At 36.3% G+C, this 19,436-nt stretch overlaps 1 protein-coding gene across 1 annotated transcript in view; it reads left to right on the top strand.

Moving 5' to 3' along the window:
* LOC141394850 (uncharacterized) overlaps positions 1-19,436 on the top strand; it is a 203,948-nt gene that overhangs the window by 82,338 nt on the left and 102,174 nt on the right. Inside the window, exons 3-4 of the mRNA XM_073969867.1 lie at positions 5,696-6,267; positions 6,334-6,415. Coding sequence (XP_073825968.1) covers positions 5,696-6,267; positions 6,334-6,415 — 654 coding nt within the window. The remainder of the gene's footprint in view (positions 1-5,695; positions 6,268-6,333; positions 6,416-19,436) is intronic.

The following is a 19,436-nucleotide window of genomic DNA, read 5'->3' as shown; positions in this document are numbered from 1 at the left end:
AAATTGCAGATAGTTCGGTTAAAAATTGTGGCTAAAATTCTCAAAATACCGAAAATCGGGAGGTACCGTTATATGGGGACTATACCAAAACATGGACCTATGCCCATATCCTTTGGGATATAAGTATGCTGATCACTAGGAACCCCAAGTGCCAAATTATAGCTAATTCGGTCTGCAAATGTGGCGAAGAACGTCAAAATACCTCAAATCCGGAGGTACCGTTATATGGGGGCTATACCAAAGAGTGGACCGATATAGCCCATCTTCGAACTTGACCTGCCTATGGTAAAAATACCCTCGGGTGCTAAATTTCAGCGCTCTATCTCAATTTTTGCGGACGTTAGAGTGATTACAACAGACGGACAGACGGACATGGCCAGATCGTCTTAGAATTTTATCCTGATCAAGAATATATATACTTTATAGGGTCGCAAATGATTAGTTCGATGTGTTACAAACGGAATGACAAACTTAATATACCCTCCATACTATGGTGGAGGGTATAAAAATCCATGAAAAATATTTCGTAATAATACAGGGGACTACAAGTCCGTAGAAAATATTCCAAAATATTCGCGGTTAGGGGACTGACAGTCCATGAAAATATATTCCCGAAAAATCCATGAAAAATATTTCATAAAAATCTACGCTTTGGGGAGGAAAAGTCCATCAAAAATATTCCTTAAAATCCACGCATTGGGGACTGAAAGTCCACGAAAAATATTATATAAAATTCCACGCTTTGGGGACAGAGAGTCCTTGATAAATGCAAACAGATTCCATAAAAATCCGATTTGGGGACTGAAATTCCTTGAACAAATATTCCATAAAAATCCACGCTTAGGGGACTGACAGTCCATGAAAATATAAGTTAGTTTAGTTTAATTTCCGTTAATTTAAAAATTTGAATTGTAACGTAAAGTCTTTATTACGCAGTTACTTTATTTAAGCAACAACAACTACCATGTAGAACTCTCTTCATTATTCTAGATGTTACTTTACCTTTTATTAATGTGCTTTTATTTGTCTTGCCATAATCATGTAATTATCGTTTAGTCTCTACTTCTTGTATTTCGTGTATTTGTTTGTTGTTGTAATTACGTCATTACTTTGCTGGTCTACTTGTATGTATGTGAGTATGGTTGTTCGCTTAGTGCGAATGTGCGTCTGTGAGTTCGCTGCACAGATTCGAGATGTTGCCAGATTACTGGATAATTCTAGACCAAGGAGATTTTGGTTATAAATAGCGGAAGGAGCGGCAACATTGAGTTAGTTGTGTTTTAAGCGTTGAACTGAACAGATCGGTTAAAGAATAGCTGCGTGCTAACTAGAGACTTGCTGTGTGCTTAGTAATTAAAGTCGGTTCCGAATAAGTGTAATAAAGTAAATAAAGCATTGTAGAAACGTAATCTAAAACGAACCCTGTTTTATTTGGTACAAATCGTACTGGGGAATAAAACAACGTCTACACGGATATTAGTTAAACTTAATTCCGTAACAATATGCATATTCCCTAAAAATCCATGAAAAATATTCCATAAAAATCTACGAAAATATTCCATTAAAATCCACGCTTAGGGGACTGAAAGTCGATAAAAATATATTCCATAAAAATCCACGCTTAGGGAACTGAAAGTCGATAAAAATATATTCCATAAAAATCCACGCTTAGGGGACTGAAAGTCGATAAAAATATATCCCATAAAAATCCACGCTTAGAGGACTGAAAGTCCACGAAAAATGTTCCATAAAAATCCACGCTTAGAGGACTGAGTCCATGAAAAAATATTACATAAAAATCCGCGCTTAGGGAACTGAATGTCCATGAAAAAATATTCCATAAAACTGCACGCTTAGCGAAAATTCCATGAAAAATATTCCCTATAAATCCACGCTTAGGGGACTAAAAATATTCCCTAAAAATCCACGCTTAGGGGACTAAAAAATATTCCCTAAAAATCCACGCTTAGGGGACTAAAAAATATTCCCTAAAAATCCACGCTTAGGAGACTGAAAGCCATGAAAAAATATTCCCTAAAAATCCACGCTTAGGAGACTGAAAGCCATGAAAAAATATTCCATAAAAATCCACGCTTAGGGAACTGAATGTCCATGGAAAAATATTCCATAAAAATTCGCGCTTAGGGAACTAAATGTCCATGGAAAATATTCCATAAAATTCCACGCTTAGGGAAAATTCCATGAAAAAATTATCCCTAAAAATCCACGCTTAGGAGACTAAAAGTCCATGAAAAAATATTCCATAAAAATCCACGCTTAGGAAACTGAAAATTCATGGAAAATATTGTATAAAAATCCACGCTTAGGGAACCGAAAGTCCAAGAAAAAATATTACATACAAATCCACACTTAGGGAACTGAAAGGCAATGGAAAAATATTCCTTAATAATCCAATTTTAGGGACTGAATGTCAATGGAAAAACATTCTTTAACAATCCACGCTTAGGGGACTGAAAGCCCATGAAAAAATATTCCTTAAAAATCCAAGCTTAGGGAACTGAAAGCCCATAAAAAATTATTCCATAAAAATCCAAGCTTAAGGGACTAAAAGTCCATGAAAACATATTCCATAAAAATCCACGCTTAAGGGACTGAAAGTCCGTGCAAAAATATTCCATAAAAATCCAAGCTTAGAGAATCAAATTCCATGAAAAAATATTGCTAAAAATCCACGCTTATGGGACTGAAAGTCTATGGGAAAAATATTCCATAAAAAAACCCTTATGGACTTTACATATCATGAAGATGTCTCCTGACGTGCCTCGGTGGGGGAAGCCTATTCTGGCACGTTTGCATGCCAACTGGAATCGCAAAGGTTACCGCGGACCGACCTATTGCTTTGTAAGGGAATCTTTGACATTGACAAAAGGAGGGAAATCGGCCCGTAGGATTCATCTTTGCTGGCGTCCTAGGGCACTTGTGAAATAAAAAAACTCCGTGTTCATCCAGTTACTTAAGCATTACTATTGAGATTCTGTGTGGGCCAACGCTATGCCGTAGCTCACTCCTTTTCACCCTATCACTCTCGGGGTACTCTATAAATAGCCAGCTAAAATAACACGAACGCCGCTTGTGATCTGTCACTGTCTTGCCGTTAAAAGAAACAGCCGTTCTATCGTCTTTCTTTACTGGATTCGAGAGTGATTTAACCCTTGTCCACAATTAATCTCAATCCTGTACCAATATTGCATTATATCTATACGGAACTTAAAAATGTATCGCTTTTTGGTACGACAAGGAAAACTCTTCCTATAACCTCCAATTTTTTAGAAATACTTTTCCGTATATACAGGAGGTAGGATTATCCTATTCCAAAAAGGGGTCGTGGTTCCCTAACTGCATACTCGCAGATTTTTAAAAGTTCGAGAGCAGTAGCATTGCAGGGGTGCAGGTTTATCTCCACAACATAGAGACTATGCTGCCCCTGTACCTTACTATGACTCTGGGATGCGGATCTGACCCCACCCCAAACCAAAATATACTCTGTCTAACAATCATTCACGAAGTTTTCTCTCTAGCAATCCATATCTGGATGGCAGCTATCCCCTTCTGACCATTTTTATACCCTCCACCATAATATGTAAGGTAATGTTAAGGGTTTTTTTTTTGTAACTCATCGAAATAATCATTTGCGAACCTATAATGTATTGATCAGGATAAATTCTGAGTCAATCTAGACATGTCAGTTTGTCCGACTTCTGCGATCATTCTAGCGTCCGATATAATTGAGCTAGTCAGGTTCGAATATGAGCTATATTGTCCTCGTTTTGGTATAACCCCCTATTACGGAACCTCCCGATTTTCGGTAATTTTAGGATTTTAGCTACAATTTTTAACCAAACTACCTGTAAATATACAATTCAGGTTTGCATTGGTCACAAAACTTCTCAACCAAAAATTGTAAACATAGGTACATGTTTTGGTATAGCCCCCATATAACGGTACCTTCGGATTTTAGATATTTCGAAGGTATTTGAGATTTGAGGTTCCCAGTGGTTACAAAACTTCTCCACCAAAAATTGTCAGCACAGGTCCATGTTTTGGTGTGGCCCCCATATAACGGTACCTTGGATTTTAGGTATTTTGAAGGCTTTAGCTACATTTTTTTGACCGAACTACCTGCAATTTTCCATTTTGGGTTCCTAGTATTTCCAAAACTTCTTCACACAAAATTGTCAACATAGGTCCATCTTTAAGTATAGCCCCTATACGCATTTTGAGGATTTTTGCTATATTACCTTTAAGTTCACATTTGAGGTTCTCAGCGATGACAAAACTTCTCCAAAAAAAAAATTGTCAATATAGGTCCATATTGTGGTATAGCCCCCATATAATGCTAACTACGGATTTTAGATATTTTTAAGATATAAGCTATATTTTTTGACTACCTGAAATTTAACATTTGAGGTTCGCAGTGGTCACAAAACATCACCACCAACAATTTTGATCATAGGTCCATGTTTAGGTATAGCCTCCGGATTTAACGTATTTTGATCATTTTTGCTACATTTTTTGATGGAACTACCTTTAATATCACATTGGACGTTCCCAGTGGTCACAAAATTTCTCCACAAAAAATTATCAACAGAAACACGTGTTTTCTTTAACAGAACTATCTGCAATTTAACATTTGAGGTTCGCAGTGGTCACAAAACTCCACCACCAAAACTTGCGATCATAGGTCCAAGTTTACCCCTACATTAAGGAACCTCTGATTTTACATGTTTTGAAAAATTCTGCCACATTTTTCGGGATTTACGGTATTACACACAAATTATTTAGTCTCCGTTGGAGCTACAACTTATTTTTGGATAGGTTTGTGATTTAAAATAGCCCCAGTAAAACGGTTCGGCCCGATTTTCGGTATTTTTCAAGTTTTAGCCACATATTCCAACAAAATGTCTGAAATTTGGTTCCAATATAAGTTATGGTGGAGGGTATAAAAAATTCGGTCCGTCCGATTTTGTTAACTTTAACCCCTTTTAAGACCGCTGCATTTCCAAAGACGATTTTGCTGCCGCCCATAGCGTCGGACGTTTCTCTATCTACCCTCCATCAGCATTCAATTATCCTCATTGATTCGGGATCCGATTTGTCAATGACTGCTACTAGGAGGTAATCTGAGGCAATCATTCTCACATGCTTTGATGGTTTTCAGAACTTCTCAACACAAGGGTGAGCGAGTTTTTTTCTTGACTACATGTCGTCTTGGAAGGAGTCAACTTCGCGAAGTTGAATCATTGCCCGACTGACGAGCCACCAATCTTTTTATAACTAGCTTTGGATCCTCAGAATATCGCACCCTCTTCGAACTTCCCTATTGTGAATTGGTTACAGTCGACTTTGAATCACTAGTCTGCTTAGAGGTTAATGGACTGAGAGCCCTGTCCAGACACTTGGCTCCTTGCAGCACAATTCCTTGGCTTCTTACAGGACAATTCCTTGGATTCTTTGTAAATCCATTACTTAGCTATCCTTCCCATTCACCACTTTGACCTATGGCAATTAATTACAATTATTTTTCATACAATCTGTAAATACTGCCGACTATGTTGGAACAAAATTGAAACAAACAATCAGTTAACCTGTTCTCTTGGCAATTTATGACTTTATGTTAATTTTGTAATATTTTTGTCATTTTTACAACACTCTTTTACTCTCTCTTTGTCCATAGTTTCGTGAGCATGCCTTACAAATGGTTATATACGCACTGATGACCTTTCCCAGTACCTGTTTTGATACGGCAACATGTGTCACTAATGCCACATATGCAGCTTTAAACCGCAAACGTCGTGTTCGTCAAGCAGCACTCGATGTCCTGGCAGTGTTGGGTCAGATTTCCTCCACCCGAGAAGTGCTTGATGTGGTGCAACAAATTGCCAATTCACGTGATGATGGTGCAGCATTGGTGGCAGCCGTTAAAGCACGTTTGTCACGCAAACAATTGCCTTTGGTAAGCAACGATGGTGCGGTACAATATTCATTGCATGTGCCACCCACACAATTAGCCGCTGCGGCTAATATCAGCGATTGTCTGGCAAATGAGAGCAGTTCTGCCTTGGAGGAAACGTTTAAAACAGCAAAAGTCAACGACAATGGTAACGTCACGGAGGGCAATGGCCAACAGGGTCCAGATATAGACTGGATAACAGCGGGTATTGGTTCGGTGTCACCATCATCGTTAAAGCGCAGAGCCCAGCGTACTCGTGTCTGTGCTCAGCAAAGTTTTCGTTGTCTCAAAACCGGGTACGTGTTGAAATGGAATTGTTAAATATTGACTTTATCACTTTAATATTTTGCATTTCATTGCAGTTCCAATAGTGATGATCCCCTCCATCGTCAATCATTTCGCAAACCAACAGAAGTCTCCATCCACTCGAAGATATTTGAAAATGTACGTAAAACGAATGTGTGTGTGGGCGTGGGTGCGTTTGGGTAACTTTTCCGCCACGGAAAGCAATCACTTCATTTACCTCAACCTTGAATATCAATATACGTCTAAGTGTTGTTGAAATGTATTGGAAATTACTATAATTTATGTGTTTAGGTGTATGCTAGCACTAAACGGTTTCTAATACTTCATACTTGATTAGGGAATGTGAAGTTAACGGGTAGTTACATTCTTAGAAAACCGAATACATTATGGACAATAACAAAAAATTTGAGAGATATATGGGGATTTCTGAGTGAAATCGGACACCTTTTTAAAATGTGGTTCCAGAGATGTCGGACCTTGAAAAACACCAAATTCTGTAAAAACTATGTGCAAAGAAATAATCATAACTTCTTAAATATTGGTACAAATAGAAAAAATATTTTATTGTGTTTTTTTTTTTTTTTGTTTTTCATTTTTCATTTTTTATTTCATCTAATAAAAAATAAAAAAAAATGCACAGTGGTCTTGGATTCAATTTTCGCGATTTAAAATTTAAAATCAATTTTTCTGAATGATTGAACTCTTTGATTGTCTTGAATTTTTTTGTATTAAACTCCGTTTAGTTACAAATTTTTATGGTGGGATTCGAATGATTACTATTTATACCCTACACCACCCTGTGGTAAGGGTATTATGTGTTAGTGCATTTGTATGTAACATGCCTAAGGAAAAGAGATAGACCCATAGTTCCTTCTAGAGATATGCATAGAATCACTTTCTGAGTCGATTTATGCATGTCCGTCCTTCCGTTCGCAACGTACAGGTCGGATTTATTGTTCGATTTTGCTGAAAATTGGGGAAGATCATTTTTTTTAGCCTAATGAAGAACGCTATTGCTTTTGGTGAAAATCGGTTTGGATATAGCTCCCATATATATTTTCGGCCGATTTGAAGTATTTGATGCACCAAGCACGCTGTATCTGTCCAATTTTGATGAAATTTGGAATGTGTTACGGAATTAGGTCTATAGATAAATGTTTCAAATTATATCAAAATCGGTTCAGATTTGGATATAGCTCCCATATGAATTTTTGGCCGATTTTTGGTATTTGGTGCACAAAACACGTTATATATGTCCGATCTCAAAGAAATATGGAATGTGTGACGGAATTTTGTCTAGAAATAAAAGTGTCAAATTTTAACGAAATCGGTTCGGATTTGGATATAGCTCCCATATATATTTTCGCCCGATTTAAGGTATTTGATGGATGTATGGAGTTGGAATATTTGACGGTGTTTGGTCTAGAAATATATGTGCCAAATTAAATCGTAGTCTGTTCACATTTGGATTTAGCTCCCATATATATTTTACCTATTCACAGTGGTGTAGGGTATCATATAGTCGGCCCCGCCCGACTTTGATCCTTTCCTGACTGTTTTTTTTTCTTATTTTTTTTATTTTTTTTTTTTTTTTTTGCTTTATAACTGTGTGAAATATTTGTTGTTTTATCAAAAATTAAACAGTTTCATTTATAAACATTTGTTTTGATCTTTTATTTAGGAATTTATCTTAAACATCTTAAAAACTTCTTCATTTTGCGATTTAAAAAATGGTTTAGCGAATGTTGTACCAGCATTAGTGCGTATTACTGAACTAAGTTTTTTGTACTCGTGATAACTTTGGTCATTTAATATCTCAAATTCAAATCCTCTTTCGAATTTACAGAGTCATCTTCTGCTGAAAATATCACTTTAATATTTGGTATATTATTCGTCTCGGATGCCCATTCATATGATTCCCAAGCTGTAGTTTCTTGATCGACAATTTAGTTGGTTTATTGTCCATTTTCAAAATCAAAAAATTACGAAGTTTTTAAAACATTTATAATAAATTCCCAAATAAAAGTACAAAACAAATGTTGGAAAATGTATTTTTTACTTTTTGGAAAAATAACAAATATTTCACACTGATATAAAGGACAAATTTTATAGACATACATACATATGTTCCCACAACATCCCTGAAAGGACAAGGGAGACTTCCCTCATATCAATGAGTGCACGCCGATTCATATTGGCTCAATGATATGGGACCTACTTTTTATTGCCGAGTCCGATCGGCATGTCTTGCGACACCACTTGTAGAGAAGTTTTTCATGGCTTAAATACTCAGGAAATGTCGCCGGCATTATTGAGGGGGAATTTTGCCACCGTTGAAAATTTGATGTTGCTTGGCCTGGGATTCGAACCGCAGACCTTCTGAGTGCAAGGCGGACGTGCTAACCATTGCACCACGGTGGCCCCCTATTTATAGACAGATTTTAAAAAATTAAGAAAAAATAGTACTCATTCGAATCGCACTACCATATAGGACTTAAAATTTGTAGTTTAATAAAAACAATTCAAGAAAATCAGAGAGTACAATCATTGATAAAAATTGATTTTAAATTTTAAATCGCCAAAAATTGCATCCAAGACCGCTGCGCAATTTTTTTTCAATTTTTTATTAGATAGCTGAAAAAACAACAAAAAAATATTTTTTTTTCAATTTTTTATTAGATAGCTGAAAAAACAGCAAAAAAAATATTTTTTTCATTTGGACTAATATTACAGAAGTTATGAGTATTTCTTTCCATATAGTGTTTACTGAATTTGACATTTTCAAGGCGCAATATCTCTGGAACCGTTAGTCAAAAAAATGCTGATGAGCAGCATCACCACAGCAAAAAATAAAGGAAATCAAAAACCTCATCTTGAAATATCAGACTCCAGCCACCTGGATTAGATAATGTGACATAAAACTTTATGCGCTTAAAATTAGGCGGAACCGTTAAATGATCCGTAAATGAGCTAGTCCATACTTCCTGGCTCAAAAGCTCTTAAAACTCCACAGGAACCAACTAAAATTACGTGAACACTATATCTTACGAATTGAGTAGCCGATTTCGCCGAAATATTCATATTTTTGCATGAATATTCCCGAGGTGTCAGAAGGTACATACTCACAAAAGTAAAAAATTTTCTCTTAAGCGCTGTTCGTGGATAATTTTGAAATTTTTGAAATCATGGTCCAAAAGCTCTAAGAGATCACTTCCCATTGAACACTTTGATTACCAACCTAAATGGCTGGTTTTCTCGACAATCGAAAGTAGTGATTAACATAAGTCTCAAGTTTGTACTTTCGGGTACCTTCAAAACATTCCCTAAGTGTAGTTTAAGGACAGTTCGAGGATTGTTTAGTAGGTAGTCCACGTAATCCTGATTAAACGATATAATGGATGTTTGGTACTATCGAAAGGATTAACTGTAAAAATTTCATCCATTTTCAGCTGAAATTCTAATAGCGTGTAATCATTATAATCGTGAAGGAAGACGACAATACTTCCTGTGAAATATTTCCCAAAATGAGCCTTTATCTAGGGTCACTCCTTCATACATTAGCTATAATACTATATGTAATTTTATTCTGTGTAGACTGTAGCAATTAGGTATGTCAGTTTAAAAATGAGGCCAACTGCTTATGATATTTACCCCACAAACATCTAATAACACTGTACAACAGTGTCAGTTTAAAAACAAGTAAGCCAAGGGCCGACCATGTGATACCCTACACCTTTACCCCTGGGAATTAGCTTTCACATAACATTGTTGATTCTGGTACATTGTTTCACAAACATCCCAGAAAGGACAAGGGGACTTCTCTCATATCAATGAATGAGTGTACCCCGATTCATATTCGCTCAATCATATTGGACCCACAGCCTAAGACACCACTTGTAGGGAAGTTTTACTTGGCTGAAATACTCAGAAAATGTCGCAAACCTTACTGAAGGATATTTTGCCACCGTTGAAAATTTGATTTTGCCTGGCTGGGAAATCGTTTAGAATAAAGGTGGCAAAGAGACTCATGCTGCAATGTATGTATAAAAATTCAATTGTACAATTGAAACGTAAGGGCACCATGTAAATTGCAATAATCAATAATCAATTTTAAATGGAAGGTGCTTACACCTAGGAAGTTTTTGTGGATTCTGAAACTACAATGTTCATAGATGAGAAAAATCAAAAAAACAAAAAAAATTTAATACATCGCGATTCAAGTTGGCATTTTTAGAAGTTTTTTAGGTATTCACGATTTTGCTTGGAAACCACTAGTGCTATCGAAATGGAACTGTTGTAGCTATAAGAATTCTCTACAAGATTGACCTTCACGATATTTTCGTCAGTTTTACCGTTATTGAGATATAGAAGTTCAAATTGCGACAATGCAAAATTTAAAAATGCAAATCGCTTCAACACATTCCAAATTTTTCGAAACTCAACTTATTTTTTTCCATATTTCGCGGTTCTTAAGGAGCAAAAGCCTCACAAACAGTACTAATTTTGAAGAAAAAATTATATCCTAAGGGAATTTATGAAGTTGAATCATTTAGTAAATTGCCATAGCTTCATTTTTCTAGTTATGAAAATTCCTCTAAATTGCAAGGGTTGACATATATTTTGGTTATAATATGGGTCAAAATGAAAATATTTAATATAGATGTATGGATTTCCTTAAAGTTTTAGTTACTTTCTAAAAATTCGCAAGAATGGGCACTAGTACCAAATTGAAGCCTAGGGCCTGTAGATTTCAAAACGGTATAGACTTTTTGCGGAAATTTGCGGTTTTGGCAGTTATGACCAAAAGTTTAATTCCCCTTTATAGTTGCTGAATTTAAATTTTTTGGAATATTTTTAAGTAATTATATTATCCTTTCTTACATTTAGTTTCAATATAATGTTTTTTGTGCAGTCTGAGTTCATTATAGGAACATATTGGCTTAGAATATTTGGGTGACATCTGCTTAAATAAATCGATATAAAAATCATATAGGGAGTATACCAAATAATGGACCAATAGCAACAATTTTTCGCAGGGAGGTTTACTATGCATTAAAAACTCCTGATACCGTTTACACCTGGGAGGTTTTTGCGGATTTTGAAACAGCAATGTTCATAGATGAAAAAAATTCAAAAACAAGAAAAAATCGCTTAAGGGATTTTTAAATAAATCGCGGTCAAAATTCACATTTTTAGGTTTATTTTGGGTTTTCGCGATTTTGCTTGGAAACCGTTAAGCTGGGTACACATTGTCAGTTTTGAATGACAGCTTTGTTGTTGCTTGCTAGTGTAGCCGTTCATTATTGTCATTCATCATGCAACTGCAAAATGTTTTGTGGCTGCTGGATGGTTTGACAGTTATCGATAATTGCGAAATATCGACATTCAAAACTGACAATGTGTACTCAGCTTAAGACCTATCGAAATGGGCTTAAGAAAAAGTTGTAGCTGTGAAAATTCTATATAGGACTGACCGTTATGATTTGTTCCTAGGGTTTATTTTATTTTTGAGATATAGAAGTACATGTCACATTTGTAGGTTTTTTGTTAGGTTTTCACGATTTGGTTGAAAACGGTAAGTCTTATCGAAATGTGACTAGAAAAAATCTTATAGCTGTGAAAATTCTCTACAAGATTGGCTTTCGTAATTATACCCTCAGCATTTATGGTAACGAGGGTATATACACTTTCATACGGGCAAAATGTGCCTCATCGAAATAATGGTTTTAGACCCCAAGTATGTTTGGACGAAATGTGTTTCAGACAATTTGGAGTCGATTGAGCAATGTCCGTCCGTCTGTCTGTCTGGCTGGCTGGAGCGCACGATAACTCTCGAACGAATGAACCGATTCGGTTGAAATTTTGGCTTTCGTAATGTTTTGTCCAAACTTAGTTTAAGTTCGAAGAAGGGCTATATCGGTCCACTCCTTCCGGTAACCCCCCCCTCCCCCCCCCAAAGTTCGAAAATGTTCGAAAATTTTGTGCGCACGATAACTATTGAAGGATGTAACCGACCTGGTCCATACTTTGCACATCGTGAAATTTCTACCAGACTTAGATGAGGTTCCAATATGGACTCAATCGGCCCACTCCTTCGGGTACCTCCCACACAAAATTTCGGAAAAGTTCAGTTTAGGGTCATCTCTCGAATCGCTCTGATTTTTGTTTTAGCAACTTGCATTTACTGCCCTCCATACGACGGTACAAGTTTCATTAGGGGCAAGTCCATACTTCCTGAGAAAATAGCATAAAAGTTGCAAAAAACCCCTATGACACCGTGTGTAGTGGTTGGAGCGCAAGATAACTCTAGAACGGATCTGCCGATTCGGCCCAAACTTTGGCCTTAGTCATATTTTGTCCAAACATAGTTTAAGTTTGAAGATAAGCCATATCGGTCCACTCCTTCAGGTACCTCCCCCACAAAAGCTGAAAAATGTTCGGAAAATTTGTTCATACGGTAAATCTTGAAGGGAGTGACCGAATTGGTCCATACTTTACACATCCTGATATATCTACTAGATATAGATCAGGTTCAAATATGGACTATATTAGTCCACTCCATCCGGTACCTCCCACACAAAATGTCGGATAAGTTCACTTTAAGACCTGCTATCGAATTACTTTGCTTTTTGTTGAAGCAACTTGCATTCGCTGCCTCAATTACGATGGTAAACTTTTTTTCAGGGGCAAGTCCATACTTCTTGACCAAACATCCCGAAGGGTGTAAAAACCCCCTACGGCATCATATGTAGTGGCTGGAGATCCACTTTCATAATGGTGAATGTAGATCCATTCCTTTTAGTATCTCCTCCGCAAAGCTTTTGATCTTTAATCCTAATCAATATTTTTGTCGGTTCATACATCCAAAATTTTTAAAGCCCCTTGATTACATACGTTTTTTTTTTGGAGAAAATTGTTTCAATATACACATGCTGAGGGTATATCTCTGTCAGCAAAGCTGACTGATACTTTTTTACTTGTTAATTTCCAAATTTTTTGAATGATTGTAATTTCAATATTACTCTTAATTTCCTATCCTTATAAGTTATCACAGTAAGCAAATAAGCTTCCACGATGGTAAACCATATTTCTTGATGAAGTTTTAGCAGTATACATTCATTATTCTATGGGATTTTAGCGAAATAGTTGAAGAAGTCCCAAATATTTTTTTCTAATTTTTGGAATCAAACCGAAAAATATATTTGCAACAATATTTTCCAACAATAAGTTTTTCTCTTTTGTTGTTGCTATGCAGTTTATGTACCCAATCTCTATAAATTTGGTATCCAGTCCTTTTAGTATCTCCTCCGGAAAACTTTTGATCTCTAATCCTAATGAACATTTTTGTCGGTTCAAATTCCCAAAATTTTTAAAAACCCCTAAATACATGCGTTTTTGGGAAAAAAAATCAGTATATACAAGCTGAGGGTATATCTCTGTCGGCAAAGCCGACTGATACTTTTTTACTTGTTTTTTCCTAGGTTGTAAAATTGTTAAGATATATATATATGTTGTTGTTGGAAATTGCAGTCATGACATTGTTTTATAAGGAGACGATACAGCCAATGCATTGTCCCAATTTGAACTTCTATTTCTCAATAAGTGTAAAACCTACGAAAATATCATAAATTTCAATCTTGTAGAGAATTTTCATACCTACAATATTTTCTATAGATCCATTTCAATAGAACTTGCTGTTTCCAAGCAAAATAGTGAAATCCTGAAAACCCTTAGAAATGTCAACTTTAATCGCAATTTATTTAAAAAGAGCTACGGCGATTTTTTTTGTTTTTTGATTTTTATCATCTACGAACATTGTAGTTTCAGAATGCGCAAAAACTTCCCAGGTGTAAGCACCTTCCATTTAAAATTATTTCAAAAGTACCGTGTAATGCAACAACTGGGAATGGGAAAATGTGGTTTTCAACACAAAACCCATCATGTATTAGGCAGTAGGCCCTTTATCTAGCAGACACCTTTTTGCAATTTGCATCAGGGGGAAAGGTCAGTAGTTCCTTTTCCATATGTAGGCTACTTTGCCGGCATATGCTCTGCAGGAAATAAAATATAGACCAAATTTTTTTTTTGTATTTTTCATACAAAAGTAATGGTCCATTTCACCCGCTCAATGATATCAGATCATCATCCAAAATTGTAAGCATCTTCTTCTACCTAAACTCTTACCTCGTTCAAAATGTCTTGATTATTGATCTATAGTTGCAGCCTCTAGCGTGTTTATAATTACACTACAAACAAATAACAGGGTATATCAGGATGTAACTCTGTTATCTTATCATGTACACCAACGCAATTGACATCGATAGAAAGGTCAAGCGTTCCTCTTCCAAGTAAAGTTTACTTGCCCGGAATATCTCTTCCACGAATAAAGATATAAGCTGTATATTAAAAATGTTCACAATTTCCACACAAAAGTATGATCTATATATTATATGATCGCCATCTCAAATTGCAAGCTTCTTCTTTGTCATATGTCTTACCTTATATAAAATTTCGAGGCGATCGGACTATTATTGCGACCTACAGAGCAGCTACAAAATAGGATAAAAATTATGTTTTTGGTCCATTTCACCCGCTAAATATTTCACGATCATCACCAATTAAAATAGCGATCTATTCTGATGTGAAACCGAACTCCATATAATTGCGGCCTGAAGTTTGATTACAATTTATAATGGACAGACGGACACACGGACGGACGGACGGACACACATCTCAAAATCGCTTTATCACGCCGAGATATGAAGATTGATATACCACATTGGGGGTCTCCGACGAATATTTCGCGGCGTTACATGAATTTTTACCAAAACAATCTTATAATACCATTTCCACATAGTGGTATAGGGTATAAAAACGTTGACTTTTTCCACATAAGCTTTTTGCTATACTATCACCAAACTTAATAGGCTTCTTCCTCTGAGGGACCCGCATCAACTCCCAAAACATTCGTGACGATCCGATCAAAATTGCGACCTGAAGCGTGATTACAAAAAAATCGGAAAATGGGGTGCATTACCGACTATTGCGATATCTCTGTTATTTGACCACCTATGACAACCTACTTTACATCCTTGTAAAGGTGACATTTTCAGCTTCCCTTGTCAGGTTTTGCTTTTGATATACCTCTTAAAGAAACAGAGATATTGGCTTTGAAATAAAACGTTGACTTTTTCTCCAAATAAGCTTTTTGCCCATTCCGAGCCCTGCATATTATCCGACCATCACCAAAATCAATAGGCTTCTTCCCCTCCGGGACCCTCATCAATTCCCAAAATTTGGTGACAATCCGATCAAAATTGCCACCTGTAGCGTGATTAAACGCATAGCCAGATCGACTCAGCTCGTCGAGACATTCATTTTGGTATATACGACCATTATTTCGATGCGTTAGAAACTTTTTGGCCAAAACCACATAGTGGTTTAGGGTATCAAAACAAAATCCACATATACAATATTTTGAATTATTTTATTTAATTAATTTCTTGAAAATAATGAATGGAACCGTCCGTAAACCGTGTATCTAAAATTTTAATTTTGTTTCAAGAATTTGTTGCATAAATTTGTTTTAAGATTTTCGGTGTTATTCGCGAGTTTACATTCTACTCGACAGCTACAAAACAAGTGAGTGATTTTGACATTCTCTTTCTATAAAATGCAGTCCTTTCGAAATACATAAACCCAAATTTCCATGGAAAAGTGTACGTTTACGTGTTATTTCGTATGGCTTGTCGGTCGCATAGATTTTTGTTTCGAAGGTGTTTACATGAACAGAAAATGATTTTTTTCCACTTCGGAAGCGCAAGAAACCTTTCGGTCGACAAACATAAACATGGGATAAATAACAAAATTCAGTCATTTCGGTGGGATATTGATGTAACAACTTCAGAATTACGAAAATCGGGAGGGTCCGTTCTATTGGGACTATATAAAGGCGTGGACCTATACCGACAAATTTTATATGGAAAATTTTATATCCCAAATGAAGACTAAACACTAAATTTCAGTCAATTCTGTGAAATATTGTGGGAGGTACCGTTCAATCGGGGATATATGAAGGCTTGGACCCATACCGACAAAATTAGAGGCGAAAGTTGATTACCCCCACCGAACAATAAATACCAAATTTCAGTCATTTCGATGGATTATTGTGACCATAACATTCAAAATACCAAAATTCGGGATGTACCGTTCTATGGGGGCTATATAAAGGCGTGGACCTATACCCAAAAATTTCATATGGGAAGTTTAATATGTCAAACGATGACTAAACATCAAATTTCAGCCAATTCGGAGGAATATTGAGGCCACAACCTTCAAAATATCGAAAATCGGGAGGTACCGTCCTATGGGGGCTATATGAAGGCGTGGACCTATACCAACAAAACTCTGGGGGAAAGTTTTATACTCCAAATGAAGATAAAATACTAAATTTCAGCGTTTCGGTGTAATATTGAGGTCACAACCTTCAAAATACCGAAAATCGGGAGGTATCGTTCTATGAAGGCTATATGAAGGCGTTGACCTATACCGCCAAAACTCTGGGTGAAAGTTGTATACCCCCAGCGAAGACTAAGTACCAAATTTCAGTCATTTCGGTATGATAATTAAGCTAAAACCTTAAAAATACCGAAAATCAGGTGGTACCGTTACATGGGGGCTATACCAGAACGTGTACCGATATAGCCCATTTGCAATCTAAAACATCCTAGGAGTCATAGAAACTTCTACACCAAATTACAAAGCTCTATCTTAAAAATTACGAGCTGTATCTTGATTTCAACAGACGGACGGACGGACATGGTTATATCGACTTACAATGTTACCCTGATCAAGAATATATATACTTTATAGGGTCTCAGAGGAAATTTTGTGCAGACATTTTCCTAAAAATCATTTGTATAGAAGGAAAAAAAGCTTAATGGGCCCTTCGCGTTTCTGATTACTCGGATTGAACTGAGCAAAAAAGTCCACTAGAGCATAGGTCTACGGTGAAAATCGAGCCTCCCGATTTTGACTTCAAGTTTTTTATCCACGTTTTTTAGACATTTTGACATATCACAGCCAAACCATTGAGATTTTCGATCCAACACAATGACAAAAATTGTAGCCAAGCATTGGTACGCTCCTTCAGACAGTTTTGGCCTTGAGAAGATGCAAACTTTTCGAAAAATGTCGATAAATGGCACTGTGCTACAAAAGTTGACCAGAAAAATATTCAAGCGTTCTGATGCAAAATAATATCGTGTTGAGATCCATGGACAACGACAATGCCTTTAGTTCGTTTGGGTCACTTCGTTTTATTTTTTATAACGGTAAAAGTAGTGAACATCTGGGTTTCGTACATTTTCAAATTTAAACGGACATATTTTATTTTTTCTCAACGGATTTCTGTTGATCATTCTTCCTTTTAATGGGGGCGAATAATATCTTTAGAACTAGCTATTATTTTTTTTAAATCGGATAACAAATGGCTAAGTTATAGTGGTTTACGTCTGAAAACCACGCAATCCAACACCTGTTTCCATTTTTGCGATTTCAATTTTAATGTCGAATATCTCAGCTTTGTTTGGGGACCTTCTAAATGCAAAACTTTACAACGAAGCAAGGTTCGAGTAGGGGGTCAAACAATGGATATATCGCAATAGTCGATAATGCATCTCACTTTCCCATATTTTGGTAATCACGCTACAGGTCACAATTTTGATCGGATCGTCACGGAATTTGAAGATAACGAGGGGGATATGACAATAGTCGGTAATATATCCAATTTTTCCATTTCTTTAATCTGTAGTGTGATTAGAAAAAAATGAAAAAAAAATAGGTCGCAATTTTGATCGGGGCTAATGGGGCTCCCAGAGAGGAATGAACATACTGTGTTTGGTGGTAGTCGGGTAATATTCCCTAAAAGAAATGTTTACCAGTGAAAATCTTATGCACATGGGTTGTGGTGTAGGGTATCACATAGTCGGTCCTGTCCCGACTATAGCCTTTACTCACTTGTTACTGCTGGTTATCCGAAAGTGAAGTGTTATAATAACTATTTGGTAGGGTACAAGAGCACCTGGAAATTGTTGAATTAAAAGCAAGGACTGAGGGTAATGACCAATTATTTTAAGTTCTCTTCAAACGAATGTGTTTAGGCGTACAATTGTCACACCTACTGATGTTTAGATTTCAGTAAGAAAACAATTTATTTACAATAGGTCGTATAGATTACCAATTCAATAAGCCATCAACAATTTTCAAAGCACTAGGCGAAGTGAATAACAGGATGCACAAGAACAGCATGAGTGAAAGCGGAATGTATACAAATGTGCAATTTGACCTCTATTTATTTACAAATCCCTCCGTCGATTTTTTTGTTTTTTGATTTTTCTCATCTATGAATATTGTAATTTCAGAATCCGCAAAAGCTGCCCAGGTGTAAGCACCTTTCATTTAAAGTTAGTTCAGGCACACCGTGATAGAAAGATTAGGCCAGGGCGATTTGTGTGGAAGGAAAAAAAAACCTTAATGGGCCCTTCGCGTTTATGATTGCTGGGATTGAAGTGAACAAAAAATCCACTGGACCATATGTCTACGATGAAAATCGATTCTCCCGATTTTGACGTAAAGTTTTTTATTGAAGTTTTTTGGATATTTTGGCATACGACAGCCAAACTATTGAGCTTTGCGATCCAACGCGATGACCAAAATTGTAGCCAACACAATAATTAAGAATTCTCCAGTACATCGCAAAAGTATTGGAATGCTCTTTCAGGCAGTTTTGGACTATTCAAGCCTTCTGTGACAGAATTTTATCGTGTTAGGGTCCATGGACAACGAAAATACCTTCGGTTCGTTTGGTTCACTCTGGGTTTCTTACATTTTCAAATTTAAAGGGACATATCTTCTTTTTTTCCACAACGGATTTCTATTGATACTTCTTCCTTTTAAAGGGGTGAATAATATATTTCGAATAAGCTATTACTTGTTCCAATCGGTTATTAAATGGCTAAGTTATAGTGGTTGATTCATACCAATACAATTAATCCCAGGAATCAGAAACGTGAAAGGCCCATTAAGGTTTTCAAATTGCCCCGGCCTAAGGAAGATGTTTAGAGAAAATGTTAAAAGATGATCTTAAAATGGCGTTCTT

This window comes from Musca autumnalis, unplaced genomic scaffold, assembly GCF_047663935.1.
Source record: "Musca autumnalis isolate F117 unplaced genomic scaffold, ASM4766393v1 scaffold_2, whole genome shotgun sequence".
NCBI classification, from domain to species: domain Eukaryota; kingdom Metazoa; phylum Arthropoda; class Insecta; order Diptera; family Muscidae; genus Musca; species Musca autumnalis.
This window is presented reverse-complemented; position numbering and strand designations above follow the sequence as displayed.